Below are 22504 nucleotides of genomic sequence, written 5' to 3'. Positions count from 1 at the left end.
TTACTATAATTATGGTCTGTTTAATGTCTTTTTCATTAAGTGTCATGAGGACAGCCACCATCTCATCCTATTCTCCATTGTCATGCCAGTGTCTACTGCAGAGCATATATTCAGTAATCAGCTCATTGTAGATGGGTTCTGGGTTCTGGGTTCTGGGTTTTGGGTTCTTAGATTGAGCTAAGTCTGAATGGGATAGAGGACCCTAGCATAGGGTCTGGGGAGGAGTAGGGAGCAGCTTACAGAGACTGGGCACCGGGTCAGACCTGACACCACTTTTCCCTCTCCCAGCCTCATCCTCATCCTCATCCAAGCTCTCAAATACATTCTCAGATATATTTTGGCAAGTTGAACTTTTTTGCGGGGGGCGGGCAAGGGAGTTCGTCTCTATAGCACAATTTAATACACAGGGACTTTTTGTTTTGTTTTGTTTTTGATAAAATGAAGCAAAATCTTTAGGAATTGATTCCTAAATCAAATTAGACTTTTAGTAATTTGCTTAAAAGAAATGGAGAGCCAAACATTAGATATAATTTAGTAGACTTTTGATAGATCATCATTATTTTCATATGTGGTTAAATCTCCTTCAGTTTGGTTATCTAATTATATCTAGCCTGTGGGCTCATTCACAGCTCCATGGACAAGTCCATCCAATCTGCCTCAGTTGGGGATGTATTAACACCCATTTATCCCCTGAGTCAAGGATATTTCTTGGGCAATACTGCTGCATATTGTTAGAGAAGGGACCATAGTAGACGGAAATGTGGCACTTTCTGCCATCAAGGAGCTGGCTTTGAACTGAGTTATGAAGATCCGGCTAATTATCATTAACGATAAGACCTTAGTTCTAAGACATAAGAAGGGTGTGCAATCAGGTGTTAAATGTTGTGCAGCTTTCAAGACATTCAGAGAAAGGGGATATTGTGTGAGCTGGAGAGGTGTAGCACTGTCTGGACAGGTTTTGCCTCAGTCTTAGAGCCAGAGGAACTTGAGAAGTTCCTTTATCTGATCCCTTTATTTTAGAGACTAAAACAAAACCCCAGATATGTTCTTTCTCATCTTCCTCCATGACACCTATTTACTAAGTATTTTCTAGGAGTCTAGCTTAGTAGACATTGTTTTTTTAGCTCTTCCATGTCCCAGATTCCCCAATGGTCTCCAATCTCCCTTTTGGGAGACTCCGTTAGTGTGTGTGTTCTCGGTGGGAGTCTTGCCCACTTTGGAAGTGCTAGAGGACTGTCCCAGTGCAGCCAGATGGCATGTAAAGGGACATGTGACTTAAGCTCCAACACATGCTTTTTCCTCCATGACTCTTAAGCTATCAACACTACGATATTAGTAGAGTTGGCAATGATACGTCTCGTGATACCCGCAGTGGCCTAAGAATCAGATTCCTGGAATTGCTGACCTTTGCCAAGCATATTAGTTTCCTATTCCTGTGGCAACAAATTGTGACAAACTTGGTAGCTTTAAAGAAAATTTAGGGCAGCCTGGGTGGCTCAGTGGTTTAGCGCCACCTTCAGCCCAGGGCCTGATCCTGGAGACCGAGGATCGAGTCCCACATCAGGCTCCCTGCATGGAGCCTGCTTCTCCCTCTGCCTGTGTCTCTGCCTCTCTCTCTCTCTCTCTCTCTCTCTCTCTCTCTGTGTGTCTCATGAATAAATTAACAAATAAAAAAATCCTAAAAAAATAAAGAAAATTTATTCTCTTACAGTTCTAGAGGTCAAAACTCCAAAATTAGACTCCCTGGGCTGCATCAGTTATCAGCAGGGCTGTGCTCTCTCACTTGAGGCTTTAGCATGGGGAAGGCATTTCTTTGCCTTTCCCAGCTTCTAGAGCTGTATTCCTTGCATCCTTCCTCCATCTTCAAAGCCAGCAGCATCGCCCCTTGCTTCAGTCATCACATTGCCTTCTTTCTAGCCAAATCTTCCTGTGCCTCCTTCTTATAAGGCACTTGTGATTGCATTCAGGGCCCACGCAGATAATCCCGAAAAATCTCCCCATTTCAAAATCCTTAATCACATCTGCAAAGTCAGTTTTGCCATATCAGGTAATGTTCACAGGTTCTAAGGATTAGGATCTGGATATCTTTGAATCTGTTATTCAGCCTACCACACCAAGATTTCTACTTCCCTGGTTTTTTCCAGGCTGGTCTTCCAATATCCCTTTAATTCTGTGAGTTCTTGATATCTTTTCAAGTCAGCACTATGTGAAGAACTTTATAAGCATCTTATCTTTTTAAATCCTTACATCAACCCTCTTAGGAGGATATTGTCCCCATTTTACAGATAAGAACACTATAGCTCAGGGAGGCAATTGTTTAAGGCCAGACAGCTAGTGTAAGTGAGGGAACTGGCATTTGAAATCAGCCAGTATGACAGGAGAGTATGTGCTTTACCACTTCCTCATAATCCTAGTTCAAGTCTCTTTTGACTGTAGATCTTTTCCAAGGAGGAGGTAGGATGCCATCTGGCTCTGAAGTCTGGATCATATTATTTAGGCAGAGAAAGAAGGCAAGGGGGTGGGCACTCCAGGCAAGAAGGAGGCTGGAGAATAAGAGGTGAATCCAAGAGATGTGTTAGAGGAAGGATATGTTAGACTTTGGTGCCTCCTTGGAGGTGAAATAGTAGGAGAGAAGAAGGAACCAACCACCTTTAAAACACTTCTAAGTGGACACAGCAACTCATTTTGGTGGATTACCCATGGAAATGATATCCTGGCTCAAATCTGTATAGGGAATCCAACTTGAATTAGATCCCTCCATGTCTCCTCTTGGTCTCCTATAGTACGGGCTGGTAAAGCACCTAACACCCTTTGCTCCTGTTAATCAGCCTTTTTTGCACAGATGCTAATGAATAACTTGCTTTTCGGATGTATACAGGCAGAAGCAAAGAGGTAATTTTTGGAGCTCAGAGTAGAACTCCTGGGTCTAAGCGTAGGAGGCCCCCGGTTTGTGTCTCTTCTTCAAAAGAGAACTTACACATTTGTTTAGAGCTAGGGCAACAACTGGGAGGGAAGCTATTTACCTGGTCATCCCTTGAATAGAGTTGCCAGATTTAGCAAATAAAAATAAAGGATGCCCAGTTAAATTTGAATTGCAGATAAGCAACAGATAATTTTTTGGTGTAATATTTGTATAATGCTTCAGGGAATTTTTAGCCATAGAAGTGTGAAAAGAGACTGTTAGACTTGGGTTGATGAGGAGGCTATGAATGAACCCCAAGGTCAAAAGGAATTCTTTGGGTGGGAGAATTCTTGGGGTGATTGACTTGGGGAGAGACCATTTGGTTGTGAATGCTCAGAACATGCCTTCCATCTCCTGCCACTGAAGTGATGGTCACCACACCCTCAGGATCATATCAGCCTCTAGGTTCCTCTTACCTGCTCACAGCTAAGAGCAGAAGCATTAGAGGTAGGGCTGAGCCATGACATCCATTAGGAAACAGTTTTTGTACATTTATAGTGCACTGAACCCTGCTCTGTGCTGGTGGTGGTCACAGGTACCCTCTGCTTTGGGAGTAAGGTAGGAATTAAGCGCCCCTCTGTGTACAGAGCTCCCTACCAGGCCCTGTGCTCATGGGGACAAAAGAACTGGAAAAAAGCCCCCGTTTCTGAAGAATATACATGAATGCAGCATGGAATGGGGCAGAGCTTAGCTTTGTATTAACTCAGAGTTGGAGTTGTGCACGGTGGCCACACTCTGATTCCATGGCACGTGTGTGTGTGCGCGCGCGCTTGCGTGTGTATAGCTAGTATTACAGCCATCACCTCAAGTGCAAGGAGCCTCTGGAGAGCCTTAGTGATTTGTGGTTTGGGGAATAAAGCGAACCAAGCTCACTGGCTTGTTGGGAGGCTGAACACTGTGACCTTGGTATTTTTAGCAATACGCTGGACTAAGAACAGTGGAGCTGCACAGTACTGACAAAGACATTGCAGGGCTCAATGGCAGAGTGGGGGAAAGGCTTGACTTCGATACCAGAAGAGGAGAGACTTTAATGCCTGGTCTTGCCATGTATCAGCAGTTTAATTTTTTCTAAGTCCCGATTTCCTCTCCTAGGAGATGGAAACAGTAGTTATATCAGGATGCGCTTGGGGATTTAATGAAATAACTTCTGTGAAAATGCTAGCAGATAGTAAGCCCCGTTCGTGATCCTGCAGTGTTTCCCATTCTCGGAGCACTTTGTAAGCATCTCTGTTATGACATTCTTCATAGTGAATCATAATTATTTCATTTCTTTGTCTGCTGCATCCGTGGGATTGAGGGCCTGGGCCCTTTCCTGCTGTGTACTCGCCTTGAGCCTCCTGCACAGGGCCTGTTACATGGGAGGCCCAGAGTGTTGCTGAGCTATACAGGCTTCAGCACTGAGACTTTGCTAAAGGGCAAGGCTTTGCATTTTGTCTTCCTTTTCCCCTCCCTCTCCCTAACTCTCCTACTGAATACTGGGCAGACCCTGTCCTATGAGATCTGCTTGAGAGCAGAAGCCCTACACTATTTTGGAAGAGCCACCTTAGACTCTAAAATGTCTGAGGGCAGATTCCTAGTACGTTCCTGTGAGCTCAAACAGGCATGTGTTTGAGTAGCATCCTGGCTGTGCCACCTGCCCTTTTCATTGGTAAATTCTAGGGTTCCTGTGATCTTTCTGTCCATTTGGTTTCTGCTCCAACACATTTACTATGTTCATCAGTGCAATTCGATCCATCAAGCCTTTTACTTGCCAGCCCCTGGGCTAGGTGTGGGGGATGTAGAGATACAGAAGACAGCAACTCCACTGTGCGTGTTCCGGATCCTGTGGGAAAGACATATGAGAAACCAGAGAAAAACAGAGAATTCTTCTAAGTTGTGGTCAGGGCAGTGATGGCAATGGGCGCAGAGTTTTATGTGCGGTACACAGCAGGGTTCTTTCCCTCAAATATCTCCCCCTCCCCAAGAATTTCATTGCTCTTGCTTCCAGCAAGTGGATGGGGACTCCCTCAAACATGATATGAACGCTAGGGAGCAGCCAGTGGCCAATGTGCATGAGCTAAAGATCCAATTGACACTATTCTGCACGAGACGAAGGAACAGAAAATTCTGGGGATGGGGGAACATGGGGCCCCAAGTGACATGGTTCTGGGTGAAGTATGGGGTGGTTTGGATAACTCAGAGGACAGGTTGGTGAAAAGAGCATGGATATGTCTTGTGGCTCGCTGTGTGAGGCCCCGGCCACAAGTGCTGTATTTTGGCTTCTCTCCTTCAAATTAGCTTCACTTCTGTTCTCTTTCCCACATGAGAATTCTTATTTCTCTCACATTTGCTTCTCTGCCAGCTCTTATTTCTTCTGATTTCTTTCCTGTTTTCATCTCCATGTTTCATTTCACCATTCGCTTCCCTATCCTCTCCTCCTCCTTCCACTCTACCATTTTTCTTTCTCTCTGCACTTGTACCTTCTTGCCTTTTAATTTTGTCCTTTGGCCCTCACATCCATATTCTGAAATATACCTCCTTCCACTCAGGGTTGGGCAGGAAATATTCCTGAAAGAAATAGTTCTTTCTTATGATATGAAAGAGTATCTCAAGTGTACCTGGGTATCCTAGGAAACAGCTCTGGTTTCTGAACAGGGCATATTCTCTCCACCATGTGTGTGTAGCCAGAGGGAGAACCACCTCCCGTGGGCACTGAGCCTCAGAAGATAGTCCAGTGCTTCTTCCTCTGTTAGCAGATTCAGCCAAACAGTGACCCCCATTTTCCTGGAGTTCTGGTTCTCCACCACTGCACTATCCTTGAGCCTTCCCTTTCTCCTCTTGCCTTTGTTTCTATGTTCTTTTATTTTCCAGTCCTATTTTCCATGCTTCTCCCTGCTCTCCTTTCAGGTTCTCCCTGCTTATTAGAAATGACATCACTCTCCTCCCTAATTTCTCTCTTTAGTTTGGGCAGAGTGAGTCAAAGCAGCATCAGAACACTTGCTATTCTACATCTCTCTTTCTCAGAGACAATATAGAAAGAGGAGAGGTAGAGGAGATCTTAGAACTTGCCGAGGTCTTGAGACCCTTTATGAGAGTCAAATTTCTTTCTGGTTCTTGTTTTGAGGTTGGGTTAACATAGAATTATAGAGTCTTAAAGTTGAGAGAAATCTCTTCTGGTTATTTAGATAACCTTCAACCTTTGTTGGAACACTTTTAACTTCCTAATAGATGGTCCTACAGTCTAGGCCTGAGTATGTTTAATGTTAGGAAGTGTACTGCCACGTGAAGCAGTCCACTTTGTTCTTGGCCAGCACTGCGTATTTCAAAGTTATTGCTCATGATCTAATGTCGTGGATCTGTGTAATTTGTACCTTTTGATTCTATATCTGCTTTCTAGAGATATGCCTAGACCGTCCATTCGATTTCAGGTGTTGAAGGAAATGTTTCATCCAAAATAATTAAATGACAGAAACTATTCCCGCCACCCTTGGACTATATGGAAAACTCAGTTTTCTGAGTGACTCATTCGCCAGTGGCTCCAGATAGCTGAAATCGTCATGGAGAGGTTTTGAGGGAGGACAAGTACTATTCCACAGAAAGAAGACTAAAATTAGACAAAATTACAAAACCAGCATTATTAATATTTGTGTTGGACGTAATATCTCATTTGCACGTTATCAATTCTAGAACACTGTTAATATTCAATACTATGTCATTTCATTTTTAGAACGAGGTCATGGTACTTCGCCCATTTTGTAGATGAGGGTAGTAAGGCTGCTAGTGTGTGTAACTTGCCTCAAATCACTCAGTTCTCAAGTGCTTAAGTCAGGACACAACTCTGCTGTGTCTTTCGTTAATACTAAGTGTCATTGACTATCCACAGTACCTGCAGTGTCATGGGATTATATGCAATAAATTGTCTCCTCAAGACAAGGTACTTGGTATACACGATCTAATAGGATTGTTATGGATTCTGTGTGTGTGTGTGTGTGTGTGTGTGTGTGTGTATGTCTGGCTGCGGAAGTGTAAAAATAGAAGCAAAGAAACCAAATCCAAGTTAATACAGTGATTCAGGGCAATTATAAAAGTGCCGTATGAGGACCAGTGAAGCTGTTCCCTAATTATAAGCATGAGGGTGATTGATTTGTTTGGTAAAAACTCTTAAGTGCCAAGGTGGAGAAGAACGAATTACTCCTTTGCTGCAACTGATCCAGAGAAATTCCCTGAAGGAGTAAGAGGACGGGAATCTAAGAAAATTCTGAAATGTAAAATCCAGGGGTCTTGGTAGATTAGAAAGTGGGAGAGGAGGTTAGTGAAGGGATAGGGAGGAGGAAGGTAGGGGACAAGGTTTGGAGGCAGGAATGGGACAGATGCTAGGGAGCTTGTCTTTCACTCATGATTTGGAACTGGGATTCTGGTGTGATGATAAGTTTTCCTTCTTTGCAAAGTAAAACCCAGATGTGGCTAAATTTAATTCCAGTCAGAACCACCGATGATTCACCCAAGCTCAGGTGCGCCCACATGCAGCTGGCATCAGCTCTGTGTGCTTTCCAGGCTGAGCCTTCTTCAACCCAGCTTCTCCCATGGAACAGGGGGACAAAGCCAGGTTGTGGTAACCTTGACCTTCTGTGTCTCCATCTGCAGCATCCTGGCCACTGCGGGGACTCACTTCAACACACACGTGGACCTGAGGACCCTCCGGGCTGTGCGTGTCCTGAGACCCCTGAAGCTCGTGTCAGGGATTCCTAGTGAGCACTTGCCTTCCTTTTTTCTCCTCTGCTAAGCTTTACTGATAGGTCCCCACTGGATCTGGGGTTGAAGGAATTTGGGATACACAAGAAACCATGTCTCTAGTGGGAATAAAGAGTGGGGACATGGCAATCTGGCAGAACATTTTGCTTTAAAATTTAGCAACTTTTTTCCCCCAGATTTTAAAGATAGTGAAAGATCTTTGTAGAATATTTGCAAAGTAAAAAAAAAAATTGTTATAAAATGAAAAGAAAAAAGCATTCATTTTCCTATGTTTTTAATTCACTTTTTCCCTGTGCACTTTAATGTAATTGTGATAACTGTGTACATACTTTGGGAACCTGTCATATAAGCATTTGATGTTCCTGACATTAAAAGTTCTTCAAAAATATGATTTAAAAAGTCTGGTATAATAGCCCATCTTATTCAGGATGACTTATTTAGTTATTTAGTCATTTCTATGTTGTTGGACATTAGATATTTTCATTTTTTTCCAAATAGAAATAGTGCAGCAATATACATCCTTTTACTTAAATCTTATTCAAATCTCTGCTTATTTTCTTAGGCTAGAATCCTAGAAGTACAATTTCTGGGTCAAGGTATATGGTACTTTATGAATAGTGATTGTGCTAATTATGATCCAACAACAGTGGAAGAGAAACCAGTTCTCAGATAGAGTAGTGAGGGAGGTAATTTTGTCCTTGCTCTCATAGGACTTAGAGCCTAGCAAGGCCAGGCTTGATTTCCTTTAGGAAAGAAGTATGTTCTAATAAGTTTATAAGAGATAAGCAGAAGGTGACATGGGGTGAAACAAATAAAGGAGGAGAAATAGGAAAGATAGATGATCAGAGAATGGTGAGAAAGAACATGAGATTGATTCCAGGGGAAGTAGTGATGGCAGTCTTTGGCTTGACGTATTCTGGTTGTCCCTTTGCAAATTGTCTTCATCATTTCGGGACTGGTGTTTCTTGTCCCTCAAAGACTCATCCTTTTCCTCTTAGAAGAAGGTAAAGGAAGTCTGTTGTATCAAGTGGTGCTCAGGGAGACTCCATCTGTCATTCTCTTCCTTTCCTTCCAGGCCTGCAGATCGTGTTGAAGTCTATCATGAAGGCCATGGTGCCTCTTCTGCAAATTGGTCTCCTGCTCTTCTTTGCCATCTTGATGTTTGCTATCATTGGCTTAGAGTTCTACAGTGGGAAGTTGCACCGAGCATGTTTCACGAACAATTCAGGTAGGGTCATTTTTTTCTTACCTTCTCCTTCTTCCCTTCTTCTCTCCTCTGGTCGTTGGAAACAAAGAAGGACACACCTTTCTTCAGGAAATAGAATTGTTTGTGGCTTCCTGGAACCATTTCCAGCTCACACTAAACACCTACCCTCCAAATGTGTCTGCAGGTATTCTGGAAGGATTTGACCCCCCTCACCCATGTGGTGTGCAGGGCTGCCCAGCTGGCTACGAATGCCGGGACTGGATTGGCCCCAATGATGGGATCACTCAGTTTGATAACATCCTTTTTGCTGTGCTGACTGTCTTCCAATGCATCACCATGGAAGGATGGACCACCGTGCTGTACAATGTGAGTACAGATGGCAGGGGACTGGGGCAAGAGGAAGAATTGTACACTGAGGCTTCTGGCATTGTTTGAGCTGCTTATTCTGGGGCCATGGGGAGGGCTAAGCGAAGGTGTGTGTGTGTGTGTGTGTGTGTGTGTGTGTGTGTGTGTGTGTACAGACTCAACTGGGAAAAGTAGTAGCATGTCATATCCTTCTATCTATCGTCTGGCCTCTTGTGGAGTGGAAGTACACAGCTTCTTAATAGAGTTAGGAAATTACATCCCATTGGATGGGTGAACAAAGCCAATTAAATGAGATCAACTTAGTAGAGATAGAGTATATTTTATGGCAGGCCCAACATGGTGGTGGGGTTCAGTAAGGGGTACTGAGAGGCATAGATTTCTTGGTTGCCAGCTTCAAAGAGCTTACCATTGGGTTGGAAGATACTACAGTAGTTCTCAACCTTGGTGCAGATTAGAATCAGCTAGTAGCTTTAAAAATTTACACCTCCTGGGCTCCACTCCAGACAAATTTAGTAGGAATAGCTAGGGGTAAAGGCCTGCCAGTGATTTTTTTTAAAGCTTCCTGGCTGATTCTAATATGCAGCTACTGTCAAGAACCACTGCATTCCATGCATATAAGAAACATGCTTAATTATAGGACTCATGAGGGATGCTTGTTAAAAATTTGGGTTCACAGGCCCTTTCTGGGCAGGTTTTGAATTTGTATAGCTTCAGATAGTTAGCGGGCTATACTTTTTGCAAGTGCCTCTGGTGATCTGTATGATCAGGCATGTTTGGAAGGTTCTGAGTTGGTGCACAAGATAGGGCTGTCTGACTGCCTGTCAGGGGACGTTAAGGGATTGCTGCATGGGGACACAAGTTGGACAGGGTGACCCTGGAAGTATCTTCTGTCTCCCAGAGTCTGATTTTAGCAAGTTATGAAAGGCATGAGTAGAGCCCAAGTTCTAAAATGGCAAGGGTCTGGGAGGTATGTGCTTTGATGCAAAGGGACCCTAAGTGGGCAAAACGGTTTGGGCAAATTACCTTTATATAGGGGCTAAGAATGGTCTGTATTCTCAGATGCATCTAGCCAGCCCACCCTAAAGTAGATACTTTGGAATGATTGTGCCTCTTATCTGTACTCTCACAGGCTGCCTTCACCCTAAAGTGCCCTGTGTTTCCTTTAAACCTGGTTCTATCTGTAGCAAACTTAATGGATGGGGCACAGGGTAGCTTACACAAAGCACTCTTTAGAAGGAACTCTGTATATAAGCTGCACTGGAGGGAAAGAAGGTTGAGGAGAAACTCAACCAGACAGTAATGCCCGAAGAGCCAGGATTTGTATAAGGCCTGCACAGGAGCTGTTTAGTAAATGCCCATTACTAACCTGGATCCATTTCCATATGAGTGAGCAAGTCAGCTTTGTGGAAAGAACCACAGGCTATTATGCTGAAGCTCTAAAGGGCAGTGAGGAAGTCCCAAGGACCAACTTGTGCTCAGCAAGCCCAAGGCTTACTTGTGACCTGGAAACACCTTGAGGACATTGTGAGATTCTCACCAGTTGTGGGGGGTAGCAGGAGGGAGGGAAGGGAGGCAAGACTGATGAGTGTAGTTGTTCCTTATTTGAGATGTCTTGAAGCCATGTCACTCAGATTAGCCAGGCATCTCTGGAAATTACAGCACTGGCCCCAAAGTGGCTGGTGTCATTCATGGGGCTTTGAGAGTGATGTATTTCAATTAAATGTGTAGACTCACCTAAGTGATGTGATAAACGCATTGGAAAGCCTGAAAGGAGAGGTGTTGCGTTTGAACATACAGGCGTGATCTGTTGGTCCTCCTGAGCCAGGGCTCAGATGGTGCTGAGACAAGTAGGAGCACAGCTGAAAAATCACCCAGCATGTGCATTAGTTCCTTTGTTCATTCATTCATTCATTCATTCAACAAATATTAAGTGAGCATCTAGTATATGCCAAGCACTTTGCGAGGAACTAGGGCAATGTGAAGGGGGAAAAAGATGCCATGATCCTTGCTCTCATGGTGCTCCTTTTAAATTCCCATTTCTCTCCAGTTATCTATTTAATGTAGGTATAGAGGTCACACAGACAGTGATCTTGCCCTCTTCTTGCCTCTAGTTTTGCTCCAACGAGGAAGCAGGGAGGATAAGAGGTCAAGCTGCTGATCCTCTGAAACCTTTCATTGCATGGGCTCCCAGGGCCACAGACTCAAACTTCCTCTGGCTTCCAGCCTGATTGCTCTCAAACTTCAGTTAACTTCAGTTTACTGCTATCCTTGTGGCTGAATCCAGGGTTGAGGGAATTAGTTGAGCTGTAGGGCTGGTTTCTAAAACGTAGCTGGCAGCTCATGAATGAACTTACGTCTACTTTGAGATGATGTCACTTACCAAAACATTGGATCTAGGGGCAGGGAGCCAGGAATCCACAGGTAGAGGTAATAGTTATAGATGGATAATTACACCTTGATTTTGGAGAAGTTGGATGAAAAAGACACTCATTTTTCAGCCAGTGGAACAAGGATAAAGTCTGGCTCCCTAGGAAGAAAGAGCCAGCAAAGGCTAGGCTTCATTTGAGCGGGGAACTGGGGCATGAAGCATGACCCATGTTACAGAAGCTGGTTGCACATCCTGGAGTTAGGGTTGTCTGCTATTGAAAGAGCAGGTTCAGAGTAGCCGATTCCTCATACTGCTGGGGGTAGGGCTTGCAATATATGGTGGAGTTACATCATATATATACACTTTATATATATATACACACTTTACCCAAATCCAACCATAAAGCTTGGAAAGGAAGAGAGGATCAGGGAGAAAGGACAATAATTTAAATTGTACAGGCTAATTCATTTGTTGTTCCTTTCAATATTCCTTTCAATGAACATTGAAATGAGAGATGCCTAAGAAAGAGGATGGCTGAAAAATGGGATTCTGATAGCCAATTCAACAATTCCTGAGCATTTTTTCTTCCCTTTCTTTTAACTCAAGACTTGATAATGACAAAATTTTACATATGTATTAGAACTGATTGCACATCATGGTATTAACCATGAACAACTAGTAAAACTCAGTATTATCAATACGGATATGCATATATGTATGTTTCTGCATATAGAGAATCTCTCACTTTGCCATTGTCACCACCATCACCAATAAGATGCAAATATAACTGTTGGTTTCTCTTCCTACCACTCATTCAGGGAAGGCTCAATTCACCCAGCTGCTGTATGTCCTCACACAGGCCACCAGGGAAAGGGGAGCTCCCATTTTCCAGGCCAGCACCTCTTCTGTTCAGTGGTGGCAACAAATATATACGATATACTGGTGCAGCTGTGCTCAAACCAGTAGGAGAACCTTCAGGTTTACACAGTACGCAGAAACTCTCTCAAGCATGCAGACTTAGTTTTAACCTTTTCATGTTCAATTTAAACTCTTCCCTCCTGTTTGTATCCCTTTTCTGCTATCCAGACTCTCCATGAATGCCTCCTGGGATTTTGCTCCACTCTGGGTTACTTTTAACTTCATTTGCATGTGGCTTTCCTCATTAGAATACATTCTTGTAAGGGGCAGGGAGGGTTCTCCTGGTGGGGGCAACCAGCAGTCATGCTTATTCCATTTATTCTCTACCCAAATTTCAGTTCTGCTTGGTCAAACTCCAACTGTATTCTTGGCTTCCCTCCCTCTTGTGGTAGAAAGAATGCAAAGCAGTCTACAGTTCTGCTGGCTGCTGCTTCCTGTTTTGACTGTCTCTCTGAAGGTCTCCTCAACTTGCAAATCTTCCCCTATTCTTGCTCGTTTAATTCGTGTTATTTCTCCTAACCTGGATAGATGTTCCTTCTTCAGTACAAATACATTTTGCCTGTGATCAGTGTGGTTCACTCTATAAATGTTACTGTGGCTCTCATGTTAACTTCCAGCCTGGGTCACCAGGACTGCATGTGGTTCTGAGAACTGGTTCTGTGCTGCTTTGGGTCTATCTTATTTCCCTGTTGTTATTCTGGTATTGTGTTATCTGCTGTTTATGTTATCAGGATGCACATGCAGATTGCAGATGTGCCCAGTCTCTGTCTGCTGTCACTCAAACCTCTGCTCTTAAAGTCCATCATTTTTTCATCAGTATTTCTAAGGCTTGAACCATTTCTCTTCTCACTTGGTATTGATAAACTCATGCAGGTGTGCAAATTTTTCGGAGGTGTGCCTTTTCTCCTGGTATACCAGCTGTGCTGCTGTGGAGGAAGAGATTTTTACAGACTTTACTGGCTTTTTGTATGAGGCAACTTGTAGTCTGGTTGTTTTTTGAGTCTTCCTCACTTTTCAATTCTTTGGTCTGTAACAGTGCCTATGGCTCTGTCTTAAGTTGCCTTCTCTCAGATGCATATAGTCAATATTTGTTAAATAGCTGACAGTTATTCACTTTTTGCTTTAAGATTTTGCTCAAGTGTGTCATGCCCAGTGTTAAAAAAGAAAATTCAACTGAGTAAATTTGAAGATCAAGTTGGCTTTTTCAATGATTCATGAGTTGGGCAGTATCCCATCTAGCAAATAAAAAGGAGCTCCTAAGAGCTGTATAAAATGGAAGGCTTTTATAGGCAGATAGGAGTGTAAAAGGGAAGTTTCTAATAAAGAGTGGATTGTTGCAGGCAAGGTCACCTTCCTTTTCGTAAGGGCGGAGCTCTTTGAAGCAAATTACCTCACTCTTCTGATCAGATAATTCCAGATGTGCTGGTTAAAGGTCATATTCCTGGGAGAGGCTGAAACTACAATTTGATGTTAAATCTTGTTTCCTGATGTGGAGCTCAGCACAAGTGACTCTATTTGACACCTGTTGTTTCTTTCTTCTTCTTTATTTTTTTAAATATTTTATTTATTTATTCATGAGAGACACAGAGAGGGAGAGGTAGAGGGAGAAGCAGGCTCCCTGCAGAGAACCCAGTGTGGGACTCAGTCCCAGGACCCTGGGATCATGACCTGAGCTGAAGGCAGACACTCAACCACTGAGCCACCCAGGTGTCATCTCCTCCTCCTCCTTGTCCTCCTCCTGTAATACCCACTTTTGGTTCAGAATCTCAGCTTCACTGAAAGATGTGATCAAAAAAAATTTTCTTTAAGATTTATTTATTTATTTATTCACACACACACACACACACACACACACACACACACACACACACAGAGGCAGAGGGAGAAGCAGGCTCCATGCGGGGAGCCTGACCCGGGATTCAATCCTGGGTCTCCAGGATCATGCCTTGGGCTGAAGGCGGCACTAAACTGCTGAGTCACCGGGCTGCCCTGATGTGAGCAAAATTTAAGGCATTAAGTGACTTTCACAGCTACTGCTCTGAAGTTCTTACAGGTTTTACTGATCCTCTATGCTATGCTTACAGGTTGTGATAAGGTGTTTTTTGTTTGTTTGTTCATTTGTTTCTGAATCTCTGTGGTATTTACAGGTCAAAACTTCAAGCGCACAATTTTTTAGTCATTCATTTTCTTCATTTCTTTTCTGGCACTCCAGTCCTAGAGAGATTATTTGCTTGGTGATTAGTGGCTAGGAACATGCATTTAAAGTTCTTGAGAGAATATAGTGTGCCAGGGAGACTACTAAGATCATTATTATAAGTAGGATAATTCCCAATGTCTAGAATATACTTCAGAGCCATTGTCCCCAAGACCCAAACCAATCAATATCCAATACAATCAAAGACCCTGTTGAAGAAGTTATTTTCTTAAGCCAATGCAGTGACATTATGTAGCTTAATTTCAACTTTCCTAGAACTGTTAATTCAGGTATAGTTGGTATAACAAGCAACAGCACAGACACCTTCTTGTTCAGCTAAGATAATAGAGGGGTGTCCTATTATTGAGAAGAGCTTTGGCCAGAGAGTCTAAGGACCTTTGTTGGGCAGCTGTTGCTTTACCAGCAGATTCTGCAATACTCTCAAGAGTTAAGGAGAGTTTCTTGATCAGAGCCTAATTTGTATTCACTCCTAAACAGGGAAGCAGAAACCTGACAAAGGAAGCAAATCCTGATTCATGAAATACTGCCTGGTAGGTCTTTTCTAACTCAGTGTTGTATATTCAGGGGAATTAACCAATGAAGCAGCACAAACTATCTGTGAAAATGTAGGAGTGCAGTTAGATAGCATAAGAGACATTGCTCAGTTGTATGCCAGCCATCTAGGCATTCATAGACCCAAGAACTACTACAGACAAAGATAAATTCTGTTAGGGCACAAACCACTCCCACTAAGGAGGTACTGTTAATGGACAGATCAGAGTTTTTTATGACAAATATATCAGTCTGAAATGTCTTAGCAATAGTCTAGGAGATAACAGATATGGCACTATCTTTCCAGGCCAATGCCAGAACAAAGAAAAGAAAGAAGAATTTTATGTTTAGTTAAAGTCTTTGATCCAGGATCTTGGGTGGAAGTAGTCTACTTAAGAATCAGCTACTGGGATCCCTGGGTGGCGCAGCGGTTTGGCGCCTGCCTTTGGCCCAGGGCGCGATCCTGGAGACCCGGGATCGAATCCCACATCGGGCTCCCGGTGCATGGAGCCTGCTTCTCCCTCTGCCTGTGTCTCTGCCTCTCTCTTTCTCTCTGTATGACTATCATAAATAAATAAAAATTAAAAAAAAATAAAATAAAAAAAAAATAAAACTGAACTCCCTTCCCCAAGGGCTGCTTTGTTAAAAAAAAAAAAAAAAAAAAGAATCAGCTACTTTTCTTCCTCATTAATTTGATTTTGTGGCCTCCAGCTGGTGTACAGGACATATGTCAGGTAGGGCCTTCTTAAGCTGTGAGATATATATACACAAGGTCCAAATCCCTCAAAGACAATTAATAGGACTAGAATCTAATACCTACAAAGGTGCAAACATAATTTTTTTCTCTACAATAACCCCCATTCTTTTAAACAAAGATAATTATAGTAATGCTCATATGTTTGCATTAAACATGGCCTGATTATTTACATAAAAGCAGCAAAAATAGTGATTGACTGTATAAGCTCCTTTTTAAAGACTGCTTTGCTGGAACTTTTAATAGAGAATCTCAGATTGAGCTCTTAAAATTCTCTGAGTCCAGGAAGCTAAGGCAAGGGCCTGCCATAGATTTTGCCTGTAACACCTATAGTTTGGCTGTCCTCTCGAGGTCCCTCAAAATATCTTGATGTTTCTGGGTCTACCAGGCAGTGACCTTCCTTCCATACCTCATAAGACTGCCAGCAAGGTATCAGTATGATCTTTCTAAGTAGTTACTTAAGCTATTTGGTCATATCTGAGTCTATGCACATCTCTTTCAAATATGATATTATAGTCAAAGCCTTGGTAATTTTGCTAATGTTTCCATTGTATTCTGTTACAAGGAGAATGGATTCTTGTTGTGCTTATGCACATAACTAATTATATTGCTGTGGAAAGAATGCTAAAAAGTTTCCAATTTCTGGAGGAATTGGGTAGGGAGTAAAAGTAAATGTTTCATCTTTATTTACAAAGATATACTTTACCAAACTGCTATAAGTCATGGATAGCTTAAGAAAGAGTTTTTTATATCTAGAAAAACAAAGTATTAAAGAACCAGCAATGTTGCAAATAAAAATCATAAGGAATTATAATTATCCCCCTTAGCTTTTTCAGTCCCATATAGTTAATACTTGTTCTGCCTGAATCCAGTTTTTTCATTAGTCCTGGAAATTCTTACTCAGCTCAGTTTTATTATCTTAAGGTTATCAGAACATGCCTGCCAAAATCCTTCCTATGTCTTCTTGAAGATGAAACACTTTCTGGAACATTTTTGCAAAAGCATCTGAGTAAAAACAATAACTGCCTGTAAATGACAAAAAACTTAAACAGTATTCATTGTTAAGGATCTGATAAGAGTTTGTCATAATGGAATTGACAAAGAAATTTGGTTATTTCTGTGCCACACAGCATTTTAAAATTATGACTGATAACATAATATATTAGGACATACCAGATTTCTAGGAATTTCATACAATTTCTAGAACATTAATAAGATTTCCCTTTGCAAATACAACAGAAAGACTTAGTATTCTTATTTGACAATGCCTCTCATGTAATTTAACATATCAAATAAACCTAATTAGTTGAATATCTCACTTTTTATAAGGAAAGAAATCAATCTTTTGAGATGTTCCAGGGGCTCTCTGAAAAATCCCAAAGATAGTTCTAAGGCAAAAAGACTTTATTTCAGATATAACTTTAGGAAATTTGTCAAAAATATCAGAAGTTTAAAACACTTAGTCAAGTTGGGTTATAAGTCAATGGGAAATAATACCTGGTTATATATTTAACCACAGTGACAACTAGAAACTTTGTAGGCAAATACAGGAAGTTAAGTAGTTAAAAAAAAAAAAAAACTTAGCTTTTTAAATAGAGAAGACTCAGTTTTCTTTAAGTAATCAATGACCTGACATGTTATAAAGATAACATGAAGGACAGCAATTTATTTTGGTAAGACACAAAATCTTTACTGTTCATCCATATTACTTAAAAAGTAAAGAAAAACTTTTCACAGTGTCTTATCAAGAGCAGACCAATAGTCCAATAAAAATTTGTTCTTTTAACAGAGAGAAAAACAAATTCTAATTTCGCACCAGCTTACTTTTGATATTAAAACACATTCACTTAATTAAATTCATTCCAATCTTAGCAAGTCCTGACCATGCATAAAATTCCTTTCCAAAGATTCTTATTCTACAAACCTTAGTGGCTTTAATTACATATGTTAGAATTTTTAACCCTTAAAAATCTTACCTTTTAGTAAGAATAAGGAAGTAAACAATTATGAGCTGTCTCTTACACTAGCTTTCCATGGATTGGCAGACTTTTTATAATTTCTAGAAACACATGCTTTCTTATAGAAAAATTTTCAGCATAGCACAAAACTAATAGGCCTACATATCTTTAATTCCTCTACAAAAGCAAGCCAAAAGTGGATAAACTTATATTAAGTAATTAATGTTTCATATAATGACTATCTATAATTTAATTTAACTTGGCAAAACCTTATGGTTTCAAGGTTACCCAAAAGATTTGGGGAAACTATTAAAAAGATCTTAAAAAAAAAGATCTTAAGACTTTTATCCCACTTACATCTATTTAATTATTAATAATTATATTTAGAGCAGTAACAAAAATTTCATCATAAAAGTTATTTTTTACTTGTTGACAAGTTTTTTTTTAAGTAGTTCTTTTTTTTTTTAAGATTTTCTTTATTTATTCCTGAAAGAGAGAGAGAGAGGCAGAGACACAGGCAGAGGGAGAAGCAGGCCCTATGTATGGAGCCCAACGTGGGACTCAGTCCCGGGTCTCCAGGATTACGCCCTGGGCTGAAGGCGGTGCCAAACCACTGAGCCACACGGGCTGCCCCTTGTTGACAAACTTTGTAACAGAGATGATGTGAATTTGTTTGACTAGTAAACCTAGGTAGGATAAAAGTTGTATGTCGGCATTATTTTTAATTTTGATAACTTTAAAGACATGTCTATTTTAATTAAGCTAATAAAGTTAAGCTAGATGTTAATTACTGAAGATTATCTGAGATCACGGGAACCTGAAAAGCATTTGGATTAGTTTTCATTATAATTCTAAGAATTTTATGAATAGGTGATTCATATAAGCACTTAATTATCTCTAGGCCAATTAAATAGAGCTCTCTTACAAATTGATTTTGGTAATACTATCCAGGGATAGAGAATTATCATACATGTACAACATGTATATGTAGATACACATAAATAGTTGCAGAAAAACCTTATGCCTTCCATTTACAAATTTTAGCCATGAATCAAGTACCTATAAAAGAGGTTGGATCCAAAATACCTTTCTGGCAGATGGAATAATTTAAAATTACCTGCTCAGATGACTAATGCTTTTTATTAATATTTTGGAGAAGACACTTAAGGTTTTTATTTGCCTAAGTCTTAAAATAACCTCTCCCCTTTCAGTTCTGAATTACCTCCCTGAAGTTTGCATTTCAAAGGGATGGCCTACATAAGAGTTCTTGAAGAAGACCAGGTAGGAAGGACACTTGCACCTCAAAGGTTAGGGAAAGAACACAAGTTCCTCCAAGAGGAACTTTCGTTTCCTATGGCCAGAATTTTTATAATACCAACAAGCCTTTTGAGGTGAATAGATTAAATTAGTTGCTTATGACAGGACTGACACACCTACTCACCTATGTTGGAATATTTTTCTTTCCCTCTGAATATATTAGTTTAGGGAAGAGGGCCTAAAAATATTGCTCTTAGTCTCTGAGGAGCATCTTCCGATTTGGCCAAATTTCTGATCATAGAATTATTAATGCCTTTCAAATATCTTAGCAGGTTTCAGCAAACGGTAAACACTTCTGGCAGTATTAAACAACTTCATGGACCCAAGAGGTGTCCTCAAAGAGGGTGCAAAAGATGCAGTCTTCACAATATCTACAGCTACTCCCAAAGATAGTCAAAAGAAAAGACTGATAACCTGCTTGTCCCAGACAAGCAGAAAGCCAAGCTAAACTCTTAGGATGTAAAACAAGACAAGAAGGCAGTCATCCTTAGAAGAGAAAGGATCAATAACCAATAAGTCTGGATTTGGAAAGGAAGAGACAAAGTGAAATTTTATCCTCCTTTTTCAGCTGGGCCCTACAGACAGAGATCTGAGAAAGCTGACTCTGGTAAGAGTTTTTATGCTTAGCTGGCTTCTGCCAGCTTTCCTAAGATCCCCTCTGTCAGCTCCAATACCTAGCAGAATTTGGCAAGGTTTTTTAATTTTAATTTAGGTTCTCTTAGCTGTTTAAGAGAATAGCAAAGCAGCTTACCAGAAAATTCCTTAGAGTCCTGTCAACCTTGGAAAGGACCCTGTGGGGGCTCTCCTTCAAGAGTACATGAAGGCTATCTATGAGACCACTAACTCAGCAGACTTTTGTTTATGGTCTTATAGCCTCTTCAGAATGGAAAGGCAATTCAGATGGAGGATTATTAGACTGTGAGTACTCAGGTAAAAGGAGGATAGAGGGGAGCAAGTCTTATTTTAAGTACCTCCTGTGTCTTTAATTTTTCATTAGCCTTTGCAACAAATTTTTTAATGAAGCAATTTTAGAATCTTGAATCCTTTGGAGTCTTTTGTATAGCAATTAAAATAGGTCCACAGTCTGTTTAATTCAGGAACCCTGACTTTCAAGTGCACTTCTTAAATGAACAGTCTTGTCTAATTGGAATGTTCCCCCTAATGGCCATTGTAATTCTAGGTGGTCTTTAGTAAGGTTTTGCCATTTTCGTAGCTATTTATATTTTGGGACCATAGTTTTTAGATATAAAATGAGGAAGTGTTCTGGAAAGTGCCACATTTAACTCTTCAGAATTTAAGGATACCATTTTTAGTATTTATTTTGTTTCTTTATTTTTAAGCTTTATTTTTTATCTTTATTTTTAAGCCTTTGGGCTCTTGGAGTCAAACTAATACCTAAAAGGATGTATTACTGGGTTGGGGATTGTGTTGTGTTTCACTGTGTACCTTGTTGCACAGAAATTGTTTTGAGGTTGGCAGGTTACCTTGTGTCTCTTTATCCTGTCCCTAGGATGAGCCTATCCTAGTAGGAGTTTTTGGATTATGTGCTAGGACTCCCAACAGAGAGTGACCTATCACCACCAATTCTTCAGCTGCTTCTGAGATTCCCATTATCATTAGACTTAGTCTACACAAGATAAGACAAACAAATATGTGCACCTTAAGATACTGGGGGTAATGAAAAGATGTTACTGCATCATGGCCATGAGAAGGTTCTGTGCACACTACCACCAGTTCCTACCGTGAAAGGACTGGGGAAAGAACTGAACTAGAAGGCCTCAACACATGAGGACTGCAGACTTGGGAGCTCCATGTAAATGGAGAGCTGTGAACTGCCACTATCTATTCCCATGCAGATTGTGGCATAAAATCAAGGGCTGGGAGTTTCCACCAATTAATGAGAATTGCAGTCTGAACCATCAGTTTCCAACATGGAAATGATTTGAAAGCTAATTAGATCTAGAGCTTGATGGGAAGCTATTGGAGCTCAGAACCAAGGGGCCCTTACCCACAGCCCTCAGAAAGGGTGAGAAAGAGAACAAAAGGGTCTGCAGGCACCATGCCTGTTTTTCTTGTTGTCCCCGAGGTGCTCAGAAGTTCATTTTGGATCCTATCACTGCCACCAAATCTGTTAAAGAACAGAATTCAGCTGAGTAAATTTGAAGATCAAATTGGCTTTATTCAGTGATTCATGAATCAAGCCGTAGCCTATCTAGTAAATAGAAAGAAGCCCCAAGTTGCCATAGGAAATAAAAGGCTTTTTATAGGCATAAGGGAGCAGAAAAAAGAAGTTTCTAACAAAGAATGGACTGTTGCAAGCAAGGTCACCTTCCTTTTGGGAAGGACAGGGCTCTTTCAGGCAGATAACCTTGCTAGTCCTGATCAGGTAATTCCAGATGTGCTGCTTAAAGGTTACATTCCTGGGAGAGGCTGAAACTACAACTAGAATAGATGTCAAACTTTGTTTGCTGCTGTGGAGATTAGCACAGGTGACTCCATTTGGAGAATGCTGTTTCTTTTTCTTCCTTCCTTTCCTTTTTTTTCCTTCTAAAACTTTCCTTTTAAACACCAAGCACATTGAAAGAATATCATCATATCCAAGGGTTGATGAAAAACTGCCATTCACCAAATTCCTAAAGTTTCTCTGATTTTATGGGATCTACAGAGAACATTTTTGGTTCTAGGGTCCATGAAACTAGGAAATGTACCTACTCATCTTTGCTTCAGTCTTCCCCACCACCTCCTGTACATGCCCCGGGAGCAGAACGTACTCAAAACTCATTTGACAAAGAGTGGGCAGGAGTCTGCCATCATCTAGTGGTGCTAGAGTGAAAAGGTTCACCAGCTGACCTCAGATCATGTATATAGTTGATACAAGTTGTAGATGCCTTTATCCAGGATCAGTTATGCTCTGCAATATGTTGTTTGTAGCCCCCCCCCCCCCCCCCGCCAATATCACTGTCTGCATTGTCCTGTTCCTGTGTCCTTGCAGGGATCTGAGACCTTGTAATACAGATGATACTTGGAATCTGATACTAGTCTGTTCACCTGTGATTTGTCTTATCCACAGAGAGGTTGATAAATGGATGCTAGAAGTTAGTCTGTCTCCTTTTCTGTTAAGACTAGAGGCAGGATATGTGTGCTTATAAGGAACTATATAATTCCTTATTCCTTTTT

General features: G+C 41.1%; 1 protein-coding gene across 2 annotated transcripts in view; it reads left to right on the top strand.

Moving 5' to 3' along the window:
- Positions 1-22504, top strand: part of CACNA1E (calcium voltage-gated channel subunit alpha1 E) — a 382345-nt gene that overhangs the window by 154039 nt on the left and 205802 nt on the right. For both annotated transcript variants that reach the window (XM_041773141.1, XM_041773134.1), the window contains exons 5-7: positions 7586-7689; positions 8769-8921; positions 9085-9266. In XM_041773141.1, the coding sequence (XP_041629075.1) occupies positions 7586-7689; positions 8769-8921; positions 9085-9266 (439 nt within the window). The remainder of the gene's footprint in view (positions 1-7585; positions 7690-8768; positions 8922-9084; positions 9267-22504) is intronic.

Source organism: Vulpes lagopus, chromosome 1, assembly GCF_018345385.1.
Source record: "Vulpes lagopus strain Blue_001 chromosome 1, ASM1834538v1, whole genome shotgun sequence".
Lineage (NCBI taxonomy): Eukaryota > Metazoa > Chordata > Mammalia > Carnivora > Canidae > Vulpes > Vulpes lagopus.
Note: the sequence above shows the minus strand (reverse complement) of the source record. Positions and strands in the feature narration are given on the sequence as shown.